We start from the raw sequence: 20,550 nt of genomic DNA, 5'->3' as shown, positions 1-20,550 counted from the left end.
TGCTCAAATTTTTTTACTCAAAGATCTACTTTGAGCCAACTTTACGCAATCTACCCTTTTTTTCCGGGCCAATGACAAAGCTCAGCAGTTACTATGTCTGATGCCAGTAAAAACCCAAAGTAGTGTAGGCAGGTAGTAATCATGCTTGGACACGCGATGATGGTGTTTCCCAGCTGTGGTCCCATATGAAATTTGATTTATTTTGACGCTTCGGCTTGATCTAAATTGAACTGCTGAATTGCTTCTCATCATAACTGTACATTTTGTTTGATTGATTTGAAGTGCTGAACTTCTTTGGTGGTTCGTGAATTTCCTAACGACGCCTTCAGCTGTCTGAATCAATCCAACCCTCAGAAACTATTTTATGGCTATAAAACCTCTACTGCAGCTACAGCTGCGACACATAAAAAAATCATCAATAATAACCTCATACAATCATACAATAATACTACATAATAAGGTGTTTGCATCCCTATTAAAAAAAAACTATAAAAATAAGTGGTATTTTACCATTGTAATGTTTTTAAAATAGTTGTTTTATTATTATTTTTTAAGAAAATGTGATTTTTTTTTGTATTTGAGTGCCGTATTTGAGCTTTATAGTTTACTCCAGCTGGAATGTAATGAACCGCTACAAAACAATCAAGATTTTTACTCTTTTTGAGGGACTGTTCAAAGCCTGCCAAAGTGTTCAATTGGCATCTGCATATCCATATGGTCAATTAGATATGACACAGCTGATCTCCAAGATCTAAAAGCTTTACCCATATTTGCCCTCAATTTAAAGTTACCCAATTCTAATGGTAATAATAACAATATCTTAGAAAATGGTTGTATGTAAAAAGTTAGAACTCTTCCATTTTGAGCGTCATTTATCTACCTCTGCGAAGGTCAACCATTCATTATAATCATTTATATATTTTAAGTACTTACCTTTTACCTTTGCCTTCTTGCTTTGCATTTCATTGTGACCCACAAATGACAATTCCCTGTCATTGGAGTATTGTGTTCCATTTTTCTGTTCTCAGTATGTTAGGATAGATTTAGTTGTAATTTAGCATCTCACAACACTGAGGGTCAAGTGGCTTAGTGAAAATGACTTGAAGGAAATCCATCCTTTCATAAGTGTTTAGTTTCAGGTTTGATAAGTGCATGTGACTGTGCACGTGTGCTTCATTGTTCACAGGGGTAGCGTGCAAGGAGGACGGCTGCGGGGGCCGGCGGATTACTTTGTGTGTGGTTTCAGGGATTTGTTGCATCTCTCATGTGACACCTTTTATGACGTATTGTTTAAATGTCACTCACTGAGGCTGGACTGTAAAATGCGCATGCACACATGGGACTATTGTGAGTACCTCTGTGATAAATAGGGGAAAATGGGGTGCCTGCAGGATTGGTGAGATAATACTCAACCCTTGCCTCCTGAGCTCTTCCAGGCGCAATTTGTTTCAGTGGGATACAAAATTGGAGTGAATTCTGAGAGCCCTTTGGCCCCGATCAATACAGTGTTAGTGGAAACAATATTGGCCTTGTATATGAGGGGAGGTACTTTACTGACGATGATCTCACTTGATACAGGAAGCTCGGGTTCAATAAATCAAATAAAATCTGGGTTCATCTGTGGTTAAAACACAACAACATATTACAAATTGTTGCGTAAAATTCATTAATCTGACACATCGAAGCAGTTCAATGAAGGCTCATGCGCTATTTCTGACTGCAAACCTCACATTTCATCTATAAAGAGATCAAAACAGCCGAAGGCTACCCTGCCTCACTGTTTTTCCAGGATGAACAGAAGACTATGAATTCAGTTTGGCTAAAACATACAAACCATTAGGTTGATATCTTTCTACAATAGACAAAAGAAACTGCTTATAAAAAGCTGCACCAGCAAATTACCAGTAATTTCTGCATTTAAATCATACAGATATCATTAATTCATCTGTTTCTGAGTCATGCTGTTGTGGCTTTTATGAACTCGACAGGTGACCATTACGAGAGATTGTCACTTTTGCTGGTGGAGGAATTCAAGATCGCAAATTGAAAAACTTTATAACGATTTCAGTGTTCATATTTAAGCAAACATAACTTGGTCCTGTTGGAAACTAACTAGTTTGGCCTTATTTGAACACTTACTCCAAAAGAGTCCAATGTTTATGTTCTTTTAACAGTTTAACAAATGAGTTATATTGCCATTTTAAAGTACATGTAACAAAAAAAAATACATATTTTGTGTACTCAAATACAAAACACATTTTTCGAGCAATGCGCTACCTCAATCGTAATATAAGATGGTAGGCAACATTGTTTAAAAACTAGCAGTGAAAAGAAAACTACCTTAAAAAATATGAATTGAATGCACCTGAAAGAAAAAAACACCTTGAGATCTTGTTTTGGGCTAAATTGGAAAAATGTTAATTGCCAAAATCCCAATTGACAGCAAGAGATTTCAAATGAATTTGACCTTCGACGTCTGTTAATGCAAATTGACAGCGAGACAAATTATATGCATTTGCGCTAAAACAAGTAGTATTGAATAATCACCTTTCAATGCTCTCCATTCAAAAGGGTCGACCACTGTTAATGCAAATCTATGAAGTGAAAGCAAACATTAATAGTAATAGGAATGTTCTAAATCTGTCTTTAGTTTAGTGTAAAGTGATAAAAATTTGCCAACATGCTCAATAATAATCATCTCATTACAGTGATATCTCTACTTGTGAAAATAATTGATTCCATTACTTTTTTTTTAGATATAAATATAGAGTATTATTCTATTTGTAAATTCTCAAATTAATTCCATGATCATCACAAAGAAAATAAATAAATTAATAAATACTAAACCCCTTAAAAATGACTAGTGTCTCAATTTTGTATGGAAAATGTGAGAAACACAAAATAATAAAAAAAAAATTCAATGATAAAAACATGATATATTTAATGTATTAAAATGAATTACTAGATGTTTTCTATGTGTGCCAGTACATAAATAAGTATAAGGGGGAACTAACATTAGTACACAAACACAAACACATGCACATAAACACAAATCTTAACAACTTCAAATTATGTATTGAAAAAAACTTAGCATTAAATAGAACTTGCAATATCAATCATGGATGGATAAAATGGCCCGCTTTTTTGTTTCATTTGCAGCATTCATTTTAAATTTTAAAGTTGAGTTGTTGTTGCGATACAGCCAATGGTAGACAGCCAATGGTAGGCAGCCAAAGGGAGTCCAGCAGAGTGTAGGGAGATTATCAAGCGGGACACCGCAAATATTTAAACATAAAATAATGGATACACAAAATGTATTGATGTTTTTGAGGATATATTAAAACAGAAATGTGCATATCAAAGGATTTCCTGACCTGAAAATTTCAGTTGCAGAAGCATTTGAAAGTAAAGGCACCAATTTATAGATTTTCTGACCTTGTCAATGACAAGCAATGTATTAATGTCTGGCTCATAATTTTCTCTTTAATACTAGTGGCTTAGCATTCATTAATTTTATTGCACATCACTGTAAATTATAACATGCTTACTTCTGATAAAAATGTAAAAGGATTATTATTTTACTTCGGGTAGAGTATGACACGTACTTTATCTTGCTGAGCGGCTGGTGGCACTAATGTGCGTGATAAACAATTTGTTTTCTTTCCTCATTAGGATCTTGTGTGAGCTGAAGCCAACACTTGACTTTGGCAAGTAACACTGCCAGACCTCCCAGTAATATTGAAGTCAATATCAGCCAATGTGCTTTGGAATTGATGGTTATGTATTATCTCTAAATGAGAAAGGTATATGATTAGGTTTGGCAAGTGGCCAGTAAATATGTGCCAGCTATAATCGTCGACTATGATGGTCGTCTTTCTTCCAAAGCTTTATGTCTGGGCTCTGAGCGTGTGAGCTCACACGGCCCAAATGCCAGCCCACGCGTGATCCAATAGGGTTACAATGATGGATGCATCATTTCTTCATGCTGACTTGTTGTTTCCTGCCACCGTTCCGAGCCTCGGGGGCCGAAGGTCGGGTCAAACCGTGTGAGAAATACGATGCAGTAGATTTTTTCCTCGGTTCAAAGAGAGAATCTGATGAGTTTTTCCAAGTGGAATTGATTAATGAGGCAAACATCTTGATGTGATTGCTCATTTTTTACCCTTTTTGATTGTTTGCTTCTTTGCCAAATACTAATAGTATAGGTCGATGATAGCTGTAAATGTAATGGTTAGTAGAACGATGTCTGCGGTTATTTAAAAATGAAAATGAGGAAAGTAAAGCAAATTAAGTCCTGGCTTTTCTGTGAAATCAGGTTTCCTAGCAGAGCCAAGACATTAAGTAGATTCCTTCAATAAGCATCAGTCAAATGCCCGCAGTCCACTCAACAGGCTCTCTAGTCTTTGGATTAAATCGTCCCAATAATGCAACACTTTAACAAGCAGCCTGGCTCAGCTCGTGTTTGTAATGGATGTAGCGAACCCATTTAAAATCGTCTGATGATGAAAATGAGTAGAAATGAAAATGGGGAGGGGGAGACATGTTGTCCCCCTGATTGCTGCCTGTTGTTTTTTTTGTGTGATGCTGCTGCAAATGAAAACATCCATGCAGCAAGCACAGGGTGCATCAATAAAATCTATCTTTATTATTATGGGATGGCGTTATGCTGAATTGCTCTGGTTCTATTGGTCCGAGGTGTTTATAAATGGACTATAATATTGCGAGTCACTCGTGTCATAAAGCTTGAGCAAACTGTAATAACTCATTATATGAAAACAGCCTCTCCTCGGCCAATCCTCAACTCATATTAAATTACATATTACTATCCTTTTTTGGGGGCACTTTACACATTCCATATGGTTTTATACCTTTTTATTCTTATCATTATGTGCACGAAACAGTAAAGGAACTTAAAGATACAACATAATATCTTTTCCAATTCATTTCGTACAAGATGGGAGATAATTGTCTTGCTGAGAGATTTCAGGACTCAAATCCAATGTCCAGAGTTCTTTTTACCCACCGATTGCTGCATTAGTGAATATGCATTAAAGCTCTCTCTGTCTACTCATTAGAATTGGTCACATTTCATCTCTGTTGGCAGTAAATTTAGTCGAGTTCAAATTAACATTATTCTCTCATGAGGGCCAGAGAGTTAGTTCTTAGTGTGCAAGATGTGTTGACACTTTAATAAAATAATAAGCTATCATAGGAAATAATGGGAAGTAATCCAATAAACTCATCTTATAGTAGTGCCTTGTGACACTTTAAATTATTAATTATACATCAAATTAAGGCTGCCCGGCGGACGAGTGGTTATCACGTCGGCCTCACAGTTCTGGGGTAGAGGGTTTGATCCCACGGGGGTCCTCATTGTGTGGCATTTGCATCTTCCCCCCTGGCTTGCGGCGATTTTCCCCGGGTTGTCTGGTTTCCTCCCAAATTCCAAAAACATGCATGGTAGGCTGATTGGATACATTGAATAAATTGCCCTGAGATATGAGTGTAAGCGTGAATGGTTTTCCGTGTCCTTGTGCCATGCGATTAGCTGGCCACCATTTTACGGTTTCCTCGTGCCCCAAGTCAACTGGGATAGGCTCCAGCACCCCCCACGGCCCTTATGAGGATAAGCGGCTCAGGAAATGAATGAGGGGATGAATGAATGAATATTAAATTAATGTTTGATTTAATTTGTATACAACTAGGCCACTTAAGGGCAGAATGTAACATTCATAAAGGGACCGTAGAAGAAGACAATAAAAGAAAAGAAATATTAGTAATTGTCTGCAAACTATAATGCACAAATGGTTGGGAATATTGTTATGTCGTCTGTCTATAGGTTAGGTTACAACTTTATTTCATCCAGTATTTGGGAAATTTCTTGGTGTTTATACCCCATTTGGGTTACAAAAAAATTCTTCTGCTTAATGAACCATACCTTAACTCATGACGAGATTTTTTTCACATCACTTCACAATCTTTACTGCTAATTGCTGTCAGTGGTAATTGATAGTGTCTGAATGTTGTTATGGATTGTGTGTTAGCTTGGTGCTAGTGAAAGCTAGAAAAAAGATGAAAAAATATTGTACAATTTTTCTTTTAATATTAAAACAGTGTTGCACATGCTCCTTTAGCTTGAGCATTTTTTAAAAAATGCAATCTCTACATTAAATAGATATCAAGATATACATTTTTTTATTTTGTACGATAACACTACAGTTTTAATGTATCTTTCATATCAAGTATGAAAATGTAGAGCGAACTTGATGTATTGTTGAATCATCGTGTCATTATAATGTAATGATGCATTGATCTTACACTGATGTACTTTTTGTTCAACAGCTAAAATTAATATCCCAGGACTCAATAATAGTGATAAAAGTAATGACTTCCATGGCTAGTCTCTGATTGCGCAGGATATGCGGGTGCTTTATTGTGTTTGATAGACTGCTAGCCATTGTGTCTGCTGTGTTCAATTAATTTGAAGTTTATTGAATGATCTTTTATATTCAAACGGGATGCTATATTTTCTTTTTTAAGGATCGTAACTTTTCCCCAACTCACTCAATTGAGATATGAGCGTGAAATAGTTCAAAAGACACTTCATGTGCAAATAAGCAAGACATTTTAAAGACATTTTAAGATCAAACAGCTTTGCCTTAAATACTGTAGGTGTAATGCCAAAAATTCTAGTTGAAAATTGTAATTGTCTTGAACAAATGCTATTGTTAATGATTTAAAAATGTTCTATATACAGTTGAAAATTCTAATCCAAACAGGGTCGGTTGAAGACGATTAGAATTGGTCCACTTTGTGAGCTTTTAACAGCAAAAACACTGAATGTCCCTGCCATTTAAACATCAAAATATTATTTCAATATTTGCTCTGTGCAAGCAGACACAGAACCACAAGCCGTGTGACAGAGATAGAGGCTGGTGGTCAACAAGTAGGTATAATTGTCCGATTTCACCTATGCCTCAAATGGCCACTATAGGTTAAATGTTTCCTATATAAAAATGATAAAATCAAAATTCCTACAGCAGAAATTTGAAACTCAATCACCAATCAAATGCTTGAATTCAATCAAGGTTAACTTTTTAACAGTTTTAAATGTCCAAACTAAAGTAATTAAAAAAAAATGATGAAAAAGTATTAATTTAAAATAATACAACAGTACAGCTGAATTGCAAAAGATTGCCAGCATACTGACACTGCAATAATTTGTCAATTTTTGGAGATATTCTTCATCTCACATTCTTTACACAACTAACTGACAGCTCCTTCTTTTGAGTTAGATGTCACAACAAAATCCATAAAATATTTAAAACAGATACAGAGCAGTTATTATGCTACCACAGTGGTCATGTTAAGGCGTGCATAATGCATAATTTCAAGTTTTTTTCAATTAAAATTTATCACCAAAGTGAGTCCACAGATTTTTTACGAATCAAATCACACAAATTCAATTCAATTCATTTCTGCTGAGTTTTTTGTAATTGATTGGTCCGTTAAGCAACTCAAATTTTGCCAATTAATCTCCTTGTTCTTTTTTTTTAATCTGGGTGAAATATGAAGTCAATTTTTCCCTCAATAGATTCCACAAAAAACTGATTCAGATCCAGATTGTAAATGTTGAATTCATGATTTGGAGTACACAGATTTTAACATGTACTGTAATTCAATCATTCTGCAGCTGTGAACAAGTAGTAGTGTTTTAAGTAGGGCAAAGTTATAAAACACCCACATGAGCAATTTTTACTCTGTCGCCTGGGTGTCATGTCTTCTTTCTTTTCTTCTTCTTCACCCCTTCTGTGGTTTCACACCAGCTTATTCGCTTGCTCTTACACCTCGCAAGTGCTGTAGCTTTATGGTTTGGTTTCGGATTAAGGGATTTTGTGAGAAAGACACCACAGAATAAGCACTCTAAAAATGGCTGCAGGACCCACATCAAGATTAGTGGGAATTTGTTCCGCCCTCGGGGATACCAGGCAGAAAGATAAGCTTCCAGTTCATGTTGATGAAACAGGCAATTACAAATAAAGTTGCACACTACATAAACCCGTTGTGGGCTGATTTTGTCTTTTATCCATTAGTGTCATGTTAGTATATCAATCATCTCCTGAGCCCAATGAGTTCCCTCAACAGCAGCATTTGATTAACTCTACTTCATTATTAAAAGACAAATACATTCCCCTTAAGGGAGTAGGAAGAGGGATAGACATGGTTTTTGAAAGGTCAGAAGTGTGTGCTAAATAATAATAGCCTTCTGCACAGATGAGTAGTTGTAGCACATTTATCACAATTGAACCACATGTCTTCCAGGAAGTACACCATGTTTGATTTTTTTTTTTTGTCACCTCCCATTAAGAAATACCATTTTTAATCTTTGCTATAGATAACTACACTCACAAATTTGTGACAGTTTTAAAGTGTGATCAAATTGGTTTATCGTCTGTAGTTTTTATGTTCTCTCCACACATGCCTGGACTTTCTCATTGCAGACCCTCAATGCTCCGGTTGTCTGGGTTCAAATCCAAGTCGGTCTACCTGTGTGGAGTTTGCATGTTCTCTCCGGGCCTGCATGGGTTCCTCCAGATACTCCGGTTTCCTACAACATTCCAAAAACATGCATGGTAGGCTGATTGGACACTCCAAATTGCCCCTAGGTATGGTGGAAGAGTGATTGTGTATGGTTGTCCTTCTCCATGTGTCCTGCCGTTGGTTGGCCACCGATACAGGGTGTCCCCCGCCTCATTAGAGTCGTGGGGGGTGTTGGAGCCTATCCCAGCTGACTTCGGGCTAGAGGCGGGGGAAACCTTGAATCACCTATTGCGGGGCACAAGGATACGTACAACCATTCACGCTCACACTCGTACTTAGGCGCAATTTAGAGTGTCCAATCAGCCTACCATGCATGTTTTTGAAATGTTGGAGGAAACCGGAGTATCTGGAGGAACCCATGCAGGCCCGGAGAGAACATGTAAACTCCACACAGGTGGACCTACCAGGACTTGAACTCCGGACACCAGAGTTGTGAGGCCAACGCGCTCACCACTTGCTCCACCGGGCCGCCCTATCAGATACATTTTAACATTCTGAATTGGTATACTTTTCCTACATTGATCCAAAATAAGAATATTTTCATCGGCCAAGTTTGATATAAACACAAGACTCCTGTCATTAGTTTTAAAACAAACAAGCAACTATAACAAAAAGTAAATTTGGAATCCTACACTCAAATACCAAGAGCCATTTAGCTCTGTAATGATAAAATTAGTACTGAACTATGACAACTGCGACCAAAACCACTGCTAATCTTGACCTGAAAATTAAATGGTGTGCCATACCACGCCCATATATTGCCTGACAAAGACACAAAACAAATCAGGAGAATGTTTTTTTGTTCTAAAAGATGGCCTAGTTGTCATAGAAACAATTTCATTAAAGGAGAAAACACTTGGCTGGCTGTCTCACTCACCTGAGAAGTCAGATGGTGCCCCATACAACACTCATATGACAGCCTATAAAGACACACACAAATACTTCTTATTAGTAGGATTTTTTTTATTTTTAATCAAAGTTGATTTCTGAAAGATAACCTGTTTAGTGACAGGAAAAGACGCTTGGGTGTCAGCCTTAGTCCAAATGCGTACACTTTCACAAACACCTGTCAACATTAACCATTAACTGAGTGTTATTTTAATGTATTGCTTCGAATGGCAGTATTCCGCATTTCTGCAAGTCATCGAACCAAGAGCTGAAACACCTTTTATACATTGTAGTTGTACTTTCCTGGCCTTTACTGCATGGCCAGCAGTCACCTAAAGGAGCGTTGCGGCCTGATTGATTTGGCTTTGGCAATATCGATTCAGAGTAGTGTTTCCCAGCATGAAGGAACCCAGTGATCGACTGTGGGACAGCTTTAGTCCACTCCTGCAGAGGTGTGGGTGTAATCATTAAAACTGCAGCTAAAAAAGATGGAGGTCACTCGATTCTCACGCTGTCAAGAAGCTTGTGTCCGGAGGGAATAATGCGCTTTGCTCCATTAGCAATGTGTCTGAAGAAGAAGAACAATACCTATTTTTTTTTTTTTAATTATCAACCCTATTTCAGTTTATGGTCATGCCTGTCTATGTCTTACTATATAGCGAGATTGTTAGCACACTGGTCTTACTTTGCAACATTGACGTTATTAGTTGGCTGCTTCTATTTCTGTAGCCATTATTGTAAATGCTCCTCTCACTTCTATGCCTGATTGACAAGCACGGAAGTTTGGTGGTGTGCTATTCCCTCATTAACCTTTATACACAGCATATCACAGACAACCATCATAGAAGCTACCTAGAAAAGTTTAGGTGTGGAACAACAGATTCCATCATGTCATCTGCAAAATTCCTGGTCATTAGATAACGTTACACACAGAAACAATAGAGAACATTTGAAGATTCATCATAGACCAGCAGTCTGCATTGCCATGTTTAAATGAAACAGAATTGGCTTTATTCTCATGTTTATTACCAGACAGTATATCAATTACTCATGAGAATTTAGAGTTAAATTTAATAAGAAACATTTGTACCGGAGCCTATCCCAGCAGAGTCTGACACCCTGAATCACACAATGATGCTCCTGCTGGAGTGATTGCATATCACTTTGATGGTTTTAGGGCACACACTGAGTTCATGATTTCTTTGAATATACATATTCCTAAATGTTTCTGCTTTTTTCCACTGCTTACACTTACAATATGTAGCCACTATTAAAAAAAGTCTTTGGCGGTTTTGTGAGGCTGACCCCGTGATTTGGAATCTGTTTGAAGTAGACCAAAAGTCTTGTGAGACTTCACCAAGAAAGTTGACAGTGAAGTACTTGTGTTTCTTCCTGAGTTTCTGCCGAGTACAAGGTCAGCTCGGGTTTGCCATGATGACGGTCCATCACCGTCAGCCACATTCCAGTTGGCAGCAGACTTTCAGCTTGCAGCGAAGCTTCTATAAAATTTCACATGGCGTCTGTTGGCTGCTACAGCTGCAGAATGCTGTGACCAAAATTCCCTGAAAGCAGAAAGGTTACGTTAGGTTACGTTAGCTTGGGGCCACCTAATTAAGTTTTAGGATGAAGAACAATCTGAGAAGTGTCAAAACATCAGTTAATATCATTCATTTATACTCTGTACCGCTTATCCTCACAAGGGTCACGGGGGGTGCTGAAGCCTATCTCAGCTGAATCTGAGCATCTGAGATCAAATCATTGACCCCAGAACAGTGAGGCCAACATGTTAACCAAACATTAAGGCGTGCACCCCCCCCCCCCCCCCCCCAGCATTAATATCAGTGAAACAATTTCTTTCATTGATTTAAACCTTGATATTGATACATTTTGACACTAAGCGTTTGTGTTCAAAGATTTAACAGCCACCCAAAGTGTACATTTTGTAGATTTAAACCACAAGCAAGCAATCAGGTTTTTGTCTACTAACAAAAGCGAAAACTGATCTGGGATGAACTCATTTTGCCTGTAGGGTTTATTTGTCTTCAGCAGGGGAAGATTTAGCTCAGTAAACATTCTGTAAAAACAAACGCAAAAAAAAAAAAAAAAAACTAATTCAATATGCCCTAAAGTGGCTTTCTCCTATCAGAGCACTATTACATGGAGACTAGAGAATTCTGAGAGGGGCGCTCAGCTGTGGCAGATAAATTAAAGTTAACACATTGTGTGGTAAAGAACCATGCTGCAAAATGTGGGGATTTCAGGCTTACGCGTGGTTTGCTTGCTTTTCCCTGAGGCTCGCCGTGTCTTGCTTGTAAGTGTACCCGACCCACGTCCAAGTTTTTGTGTGTGACTGCAAGCACATTTAAGCTAAACTGGTGTGACCAGGCTACTTTATCTATTGAAGATGTTGACAGTGCATTTTTCATCCCGTTCTATAGGCCTTGGGCATTCTAAATTGTTTATTTAATATAGTGCTTCTACCGTTGACAGCAATAAGGGCTCTAATTTATTTTGGGATGATTGGCAGCAAATGATTGCTCCCAACTACCCAAGTCAAAATGGACTTGACGTCTATCACCTTCATCCGCTCCCAGTCATCCCTAATATATAAATTGTACATACATCATAAATTCCAATTCAATTGGCCCAAAGACAGCTGGAATTGGCCCCACGGCCCTTGTGAGGATTAAGTGGTTCAGAAAATGAATGAATGAATGAATGAATGAATGAGTCATCATTAATGGCAGGAAAAGTGTGAAAATATGTTAGCGTAGTAAGGCATTCAAAGTGCTAATTTGATCAATAATTTGTGTATCATGTGACGATAACCAATTGTTTTATTTGAACTGCACTTTAAAATATGATAATAATATAGTATAATATAATACTAACACACTATAATACTGTAAAACATACTACAGACTTACTCATACTGCACATCTAATAGTTTTAAGGGCCCTGTGATTGGTCAGCAACCAATCCAGAGTGCCTCTCACCAAAGCAGACCGTTTTGTGGATGCAGGTAGCTAAGAAAGTCAATTGACCTTTGGCATGACCTATTTTTTGCAAGCTGGTTGGGAACCCAGAGACAATCTGCTTTTTTTTTTTAAATTGTTCATTCCACAATGAATTAACAATGCAATTTCATTGTTATTATTAATATTTTCCTTTTTATCAAAGGGAAACAAATATAATAGAATATATGTGAATTTCAGTGATTTGGAGACACTTGTTTATGTCAAAAAATAGTTTTAACCAAATGCTGTTTCTCTCTTTGTACTCTCACCCTCGTCATTGCCATCTGTTCATCCATATTGTGTTACCGGACCCCACGGCTCGCCACCAGACGCTACTTTTGGCCTCCTGCTCGGTGTGTTTGTGCTCTGTGGCTTAATTCTGTTGGGCCTCCTGTCCTTCGGCTATTGGAAGCGGTGTGGTCCGCCTCGGCGGAGCAAAGCCAGCTTCCTTGCTCCGTCCCCCAGCCCGGAGCACATCCCGTCTCAGCTGCCTTGCTTGCTGCCATTGCCGTCACCCACGAGTCCGCAGCAGCCGAAGCCGGCGGTTACCATGGCAACTGAAAAAGTGAAGGACCCCATTGGCCCGATGGGGTTCCTGGAGGCTGCGGTGAAGATAAGCCATACATCTCCTGACATCCCCACCGATGTTCAACTCTCCATGAGGGAGCACTTCCTGCGCCGCACGCAGCGCATGCAGAGGCAAACCACTGAGCCTGCTTCCTCCACTCGGTAAGTCATTACATCTGTGTTCCTTAGTCTGAGATACATAACTGTGTAAATCTCTAATTATTATAAGTTTGTACTTGGTACAGTGCAGACTTAGTTTGTGTTTTTATTCGATGACAACCTAGGATCAGACCCTCGACCCCAGAACTGTGGGACCAATGCACTAACCACTGGGCTGCCACAATTTATATTTTAATATATTAGTTTAAAATTTTACCTTGCAAAGAGTGCCAGAATTTGATGAATCATGGATCAATCATTAGACAAATCGGTCTGGGTGCGGTAAAATAGTGAAGTAAAAAATCACGGAGCTTGTGATAAAACCTAGATGAGAACAACTTTATACTCCTATTATAGTTGACGTTTTTGAATTAGTGTTTTAAATTAGAAGATTTTCAGATGGTGATGAGCTTTAAGATTTTTTTCAATCCAATAAGTGTGCCACACCTCAAAAAAGGTTGGGAAACACTGAAGAAGACATTCCTTCTCTTCATTGCTCCACTTTACCTCCTGCTAACCACAGACTCTGATGTTACCAAAGAATATTTTCTAAAATGCCGGGAGCCTATTACGCACTAACGGTGTGTGATTTCAGAAGTTGTTCAAACCATGGTAGAATCACTTCCCCAGAGAGAACCTCTCCGGCGAGGTCTCACACCAGCTGTTCGCTGGTTTTTATTCATATAATGCCACAAGGTCCACACCGCTAACTCTTTTGGTTTAGTCCAAATCCAAAAGAGCATGTCTGATTATGTCCTGAAAAATCTTGTACTTGTTTTTTTTAATAACAACCCTGGTATAATATGTTGTAAAGCACCAAAAACAGTAATATTTGGTGGTTTGGAGTCCAGCCCTTCTCCACTGTCAGGAAGCTGACCTTTATAAAGGTTTTAAATTGAATTTGTTAAATTGTATCATAATTTTTGGATAATACTAGATTATTTTAAGAGAACCATGGGTAGTTTTTAGACTGTCATGTAATAAATCAGCGACCTCCAAGGCAAATTCTTGCTGGTCATTGAAATAAGGCTAATCATTTGTGACGACTTCATTGGAAGCATTCCAATGTGGAGACAAAATGGTATTGAGCGTTTGCATGTTTTTAGCATGTTGCAAGGTCCCCGGCTCATCTTCCAACTCACCATCCACTCAACTTTGACCTCAATGACTATTATATTCCTCTAAAAACATGATTTAAGAGAAACTTTCATGCTAAGATCGAGAAAAATCTTAGCGGGAACAAAAAACAAACAAATCAATTCATGAATCTGTTAAGAGTTGGACAAACACACTTTCTTGCTGCTTTATTAGATCATTTGACTCTGAGTTAGGACTTTGATACTGAAAGAGAAAAAACACCATGAAAATATTTCTTTGACTTACTGCCTACCAAGTTGGTCATCGGCCTGAAAAACAAAATTAAAGACATTTATAAGCAAGTTTTGAGAGTAATGGACAGAAAGCCAAAAACACACCACCACTGGATATTAAAGAAACATAAACTCCTGAACTAGAACGATACAGGTAAATATGCACATGCCACCATAATTTACAAAATTTTCCAACACAAAGCTCCTCCTCCACTGCAAGATTTATTACCAAAAAATACCAACAGATTAACAAGGGCTGGCTCTAGAGGTGAATGTGTATTTCCCTTCAAAAAAATGCTTTCAGTCAAAGCACCTTCTCTGTCCACGCTGCATATACAAGGAACTCAATACCAATTAAGATATGTGTACTCCAGTCTCTGAACCTCTTAACCAATCATCTTAAAGCCTGACTGTTAGACAAACAAAATTGCGATCATAATGTTGTCTAAATTGATGTTTCGTGTGAGTGTCTAGATTGCGCCATTGTTTGTCTTCTACCTATACAAGGGACTAAAGATGGAAATTAGGCCACATCTACAATCTTACATATTCACATATATATATATATATATATATATATATATATATATATATATATATATATATATATATATATATATATATATATATATATATATATATATATATATATATATATATATATATATATATATATATATATATATATATATATATATATATATATATATATATATATATATATATATATATATATATATATATATATATATATATATATATATATATATATATATATATATATATATATATATATATATATATATATATATATATATATATATATATATATATATATATATATATATATATATATATATATGTTAATTACCATGAATATAACTATGTTCATTTATATGTGCTATCTCTTATCAAATCAATCAATAAGTAGTTTATTACTAAATGTTATCTCCCCTCAAATCTTTTGTCAATTTCCATTATTTGTTGCAACAACCCGTGTCCCTTGTCTATCTGCAGGCACAATTCCTTCAAAAGGCACCTTCCCCGACAGATGCAGGTAGGCAGCTTAGACTTAGGAAATGACTATGTGTTGGACAAAGAAGACAAGTCCACAAGCATAGGCCGCATTCAGCCAGAACTCTACCAGCAGAAAACTTTGGACTCCGAGGACTCCTCCAAGAACGGCAGCAGCAAAAACTGTGGTAGGATTAATTTCTCTTTGAAATATGACTACGACAATGAGGCACTGCTCGTCAACATCATCAGGGCGGTCGAGCTCCCCGCCAAGGACTTGTGCGGCACGTCCGACCCTTACGTCAAGATCTACCTGCTGCCCGACCGCAAGAAGTTCCAGACACGAGTTCATCGGAAGACCCTCAACCCCACCTTTAGCGAGAGCTTCCACTTCCCCGTGTCTTACGATGAACTGGCCGTCAGGAAGCTCCACATGAGCGTCTTTGACTTTGATAGATTTTCAAGACACGACATGATTGGGGAGGTGGTGATGGAGAACCTGTTTGAGACGTCGGACCTGTCACGGGAAACAAATATATGGAGAGACATCGATTATGCCACCAGCGTAAGATTACGCCGTCTTCTTTGAATACATTGTTTGAGGTCTTGTCATGAAGTGACTAACCGTAAACACAACACACATAGCTTATACGAATAAACTTCTTAAGTGTGTGACATCCGCAACTTCCTTCACAACCCATTAGTGTCACTTTATGCTTTTACAACACTTGATGTTTTTGCTTTCACATCATAACACAACTTTCACACCTTTCAAAGTGAATCCTTCGCCACTACACAGGAAGACACTGGATTACACCCATGACAGTACGTGAATGCGCACCTGCTTTTGGGTTGGCTTGAAAACAGAGTTAAAAGCAACCAATTTTAGCAAATAATTCGTATTACTAAAATATGGTTGCCTGTAAAAAGTGGTAAATGTAGATACCTACTCTACAAATAAAGGAAAAATGGGGACCTAAATGCTGAAAAATATACATATACCATTGCACTGATCTGCATTCCATTTTAGTTTGGTATTCTTTTAAAAATAGTATTTAAAGACTGTGCTTTTATTTAGTTTTTACATTTAAGTAGTGTTAAAAATCGCTAAAATTTACTAGAATTTCAAATTTCCTGTGACCTTAACATTTTTATTTAAAAACAATTGGGGAAGAATATTTACATAATATAATATATAATTAATAATGTATAATATAAAAATGATATACATATATATATATATATATATATATATATATATATATATGTGTATATATATATATATATATATATATATATATATATATATATATATATATATATATATATATATATATATATATATATATATATATATATATATATATATATATATATATATATATATATATATATATATATATATATATATATATATATATATATATATATATATATATATATATATATATATTATAGAATATTTTCTTTACAACCAGGCTTTGCAGGTTTTCTGAGGATAAAATAATAATTGCTCTCCTTTTTATCATGTTTGGGCCTTATTGTGTGCTACCCCAGATTTTCTAACCCTGTATTGTGAGCATGTTTAGATTAGTATCTGGCATGAGAATCTAGGACAATTCTCCCAACAGATCTTAATGCTTAGTCCTTAATCCTGCACTTTAAAGGCACCCTAAAAGACTGACATGAATACATAGTACGTTTCTAATTTGGATTCATTTGATTTTTCATTTGGCTGCAATTACAATTTGTGCAGTCATGTAATTTTAGGCTACGATTGTTGCGCATTCTCTTTATAAATGACAGAACCTCAAGGTGAATGTGGCTGTGAATGGAGGCATCATTTGCATGCTTTAGTATAAGTGATTTACCGGAAACTTGTTATGGACAGATAATGGATATTTTTTGTTTTTTGCCCCTACGATGGCAGACTGCAGCTTGGGTTTCTCAGGTGGAAATACCATTCGATTCTGTAGGGTTGACAAATATGCCCTGAGGCCAGGTTTTATCCCTGTTTATCCCTACCTAAGTGAAAAAGTCAAAATGGGACGCTCCCAGGAGGGAATGTATTGACATGTAGTCCACTAGGACTCAGCAATTTTTCTGCCCAAATCCTGTCTGGGATGCTATTATGGATCCCTTTGGGAAAACTAGACGGCAGCAGACCAATGTTGAAACGCAGCCTTGTATACAGAACTTGCTGCTTTCATATCAGTAAAATACTTCATTTCCTTCAACTGCAAAACACATTTTATCAACAATTTTGCCTAATCTACCATATTAACCACTTTAGCATTTGATCAGAATCTTGACAGCTGAATGATTAGCGCATCGGCCACACGGTTCTGGGGTCAGGGGCTTCGAAGCCAGGTCTGTCCTACTAGGCAGAGTTTGCATGTTCTCCCCAGGCAAGAGTGGATTTTCTCGGGATACTCTGGTTTCCTTACACACCCCAAAAACACGCAGGGGAGGCTGGTAGAACACAGTGCGCCTAGGTATGAGTGTGAGCGTGAATGGTGGTCTGTCTGCTTATGCCCTGTCATTGGCTGACCAGTAACTCGCAGTGTTTCCCGCCGTGCCCGTAGCACTCCTGCGACTCTTGTTGGGATGAGCAATTCAGAGACCAAATTAATGAAAATGAATACAAATCGAAAATGTGCATATACATTACCAGGTATGTAGTTAAAAAAATGATACATTAGCCTTACAGTTCTTGGTTCGGAGTTTGCATGTTCTCTCCGGACTTGTGTGGGTTTTCTCCAGGTATTCCAGTTTCCTACTACATCCCCAAAAACTGCTTTGTAGGATGGTTGACCACTCTAAATTGCTTCTTGGTGTGAGTGCGAGCGGGAATTGTTGTTCTCAGTGTGTCCCTCACCTGGTGCCCATAGTAACCCACCCATGACCTTAGTCAGGATGAGTGGTTCAAAAATTCTTTTATTTTTTATTTTAAACTTCTGCCTTGGATATTTTCACCCGCTCAGCATGTGTGTGTGTGTGTGTGTGTGTTCTCAGGAGAGTGTCGACCTCGGGGAGATTATGTTCTCACTCTGTTACCTGCCAACTGCTGGAAGACTCACTCTAACTGTCATCAAGTGCAGGAACCTAAAAGCCATGGACATCACTGGATACTCAGGTGTGTGTGTGTGTGTGTCTCTGTATGTGTATATTGTTGTGTCAGAATAAATGAACACACAAAGTGTCAGGCAAACTGTCTCTTTGATTATTCTGGCAATTATTCACAAGCAAGGCATGTAATATCAACCCATAGTCAGAAACTCACTGAAGATAGTCTTTTTTTCACTAATTAGCACCTGCTATCCAATGTTTGCCTGTAGTAATAATATCACTTTTGAAATGTGACATTTATGCTGTTTTAAATGCCAGGCTGCAGCCATAATTGGGATATATTGTGACATTTTATTCATCTGATGTTAAATAACATCCAACTAAGAATTTCAACGTGGACCACAATTTGAGTTTTGCATGTTTGACTCTGATTTGGACTTATATTTCTTAGTGATACAAGTACGACACTCTAAATTGCCTTGTGCCCTAGGATAGGCATTTTATCATAGGCAATGTTTTCCTCATGACTGATGATGTTTTCCATAACTTCTACTCAGATCCTTATGTGAAAGTTTCATTGATATGTGATGGTCGACGTCTGAAAAAAAAGAAGACCAGCATAAAAAAGAACACTCTTAATCCCACCTACAATGAGGCCATCATCTTTGACATTCCACCAGACAGCATGGACAACGTCAGCCTGCACATCTCTGTCATGGATTACGATTTGTACGTAAGAAAAGCAAGCTTCAATCACGTTTTGAAATCCTCAGTTATTAATATTATTAGTTTGTTTTTTTAACCTCATATAGACCTGTGGTCCACATTCATGGACATCACATTTTTCATTAATTTAGGCCACAATGTTAATATTTGGCGGGTGGCCTACTATATCCAAAATGTAATGTCCACATATGTGGACGCTAGGTCTAAAATATGTAAATATTCATTCATTTTTATATTATTATTGTGTTCTCAAAAATAAATTCATATATTCATAAAACATTACGACATAAAAGCAGAATAACCAAAAATGAAATGTATTAAAATTGAAATAAGGCTCGCTCCCAATAACAATTTAAAGTTGTTGTTTTTTCTTCATAGTATTTAACTGATTACCCCCAGTTGACATGGATAGGTGTCCAGTTCACTCATACTGGTAGAACTGACTCTGGGATGGCCATCTTCAGCATCTCCTGGTTGAAATTGATTGGATGTCTAGTGCCCTCAATGGCAGCCGATGAGTTAAATGACGACGCCATGAAGTGTTATTTGGCTTCTTATTTAGGATTGTCCATGTTGACCATTTTCTAAAAAAAATGGGGAGGAATTGACTCCTGATTGTGTGATGCCACTGTAATGTGTGATGACCTCACAACAATGGATGAGCTGTCGTTTTAAATTCCGTCATACTGCACATGCCCTGCAGGGTCGGTCACAATGAGGTCATTGGCGTAATGCGGCTGGGATGCAATGCAGAGGGTTTGGGAAGAGATCACTGGAATGAAATGTTGGCTTACCCTAGAAAGCCCATTGCCCACTGGCACCCTTTACTCGAGTCCAAGAAATCTGAGAAGGAGGTGAGTGCATCTTTGATGGTATTTTGGGTGGATTTGTTTTTTTGTTTTATTAACATTAATTTCTATAATGATCTAAATATATGAATCTATTTGATTTACAGTACTTTCAAGGGATACATTCTGGGTATGAGTCTTATTTCTTAAATTGCCTCAGCCAAAGCTCAGACCTGCAGACCAAATAATGGCATTCATTAACTGGTTACTCTCATCATACCAATTATATATACTCGTTAACAAAATGCCTCTCAGATCAATAATGGGCACTGTTTTAATCAATCCAAGTTA

General features: G+C 37.3%; 1 protein-coding gene across 3 annotated transcripts in view; it reads left to right on the top strand.

Annotated features, from left to right (window-relative positions):
* Positions 1-20,550, top strand: part of syt6a (synaptotagmin VIa) — a 61,118-nt gene that overhangs the window by 32,824 nt on the left and 7,744 nt on the right. For all 3 annotated transcript variants that reach the window (XM_077716323.1, XM_077716332.1, XM_077716341.1), the window contains 5 exons: positions 12,836-13,235; positions 15,620-16,181; positions 18,632-18,752; positions 19,243-19,414; positions 20,115-20,265. In XM_077716323.1, coding sequence (XP_077572449.1) covers positions 12,836-13,235; positions 15,620-16,181; positions 18,632-18,752; positions 19,243-19,414; positions 20,115-20,265 — 1,406 coding nt within the window. The remainder of the gene's footprint in view (positions 1-12,835; positions 13,236-15,619; positions 16,182-18,631; positions 18,753-19,242; positions 19,415-20,114; positions 20,266-20,550) is intronic.

This window comes from Stigmatopora nigra, chromosome 1 (genome assembly GCF_051989575.1).
Source record: "Stigmatopora nigra isolate UIUO_SnigA chromosome 1, RoL_Snig_1.1, whole genome shotgun sequence".
Lineage (NCBI taxonomy): Eukaryota > Metazoa > Chordata > Actinopteri > Syngnathiformes > Syngnathidae > Stigmatopora > Stigmatopora nigra.
Note: the sequence above shows the minus strand (reverse complement) of the source record. Positions and strands in the feature narration are given on the sequence as shown.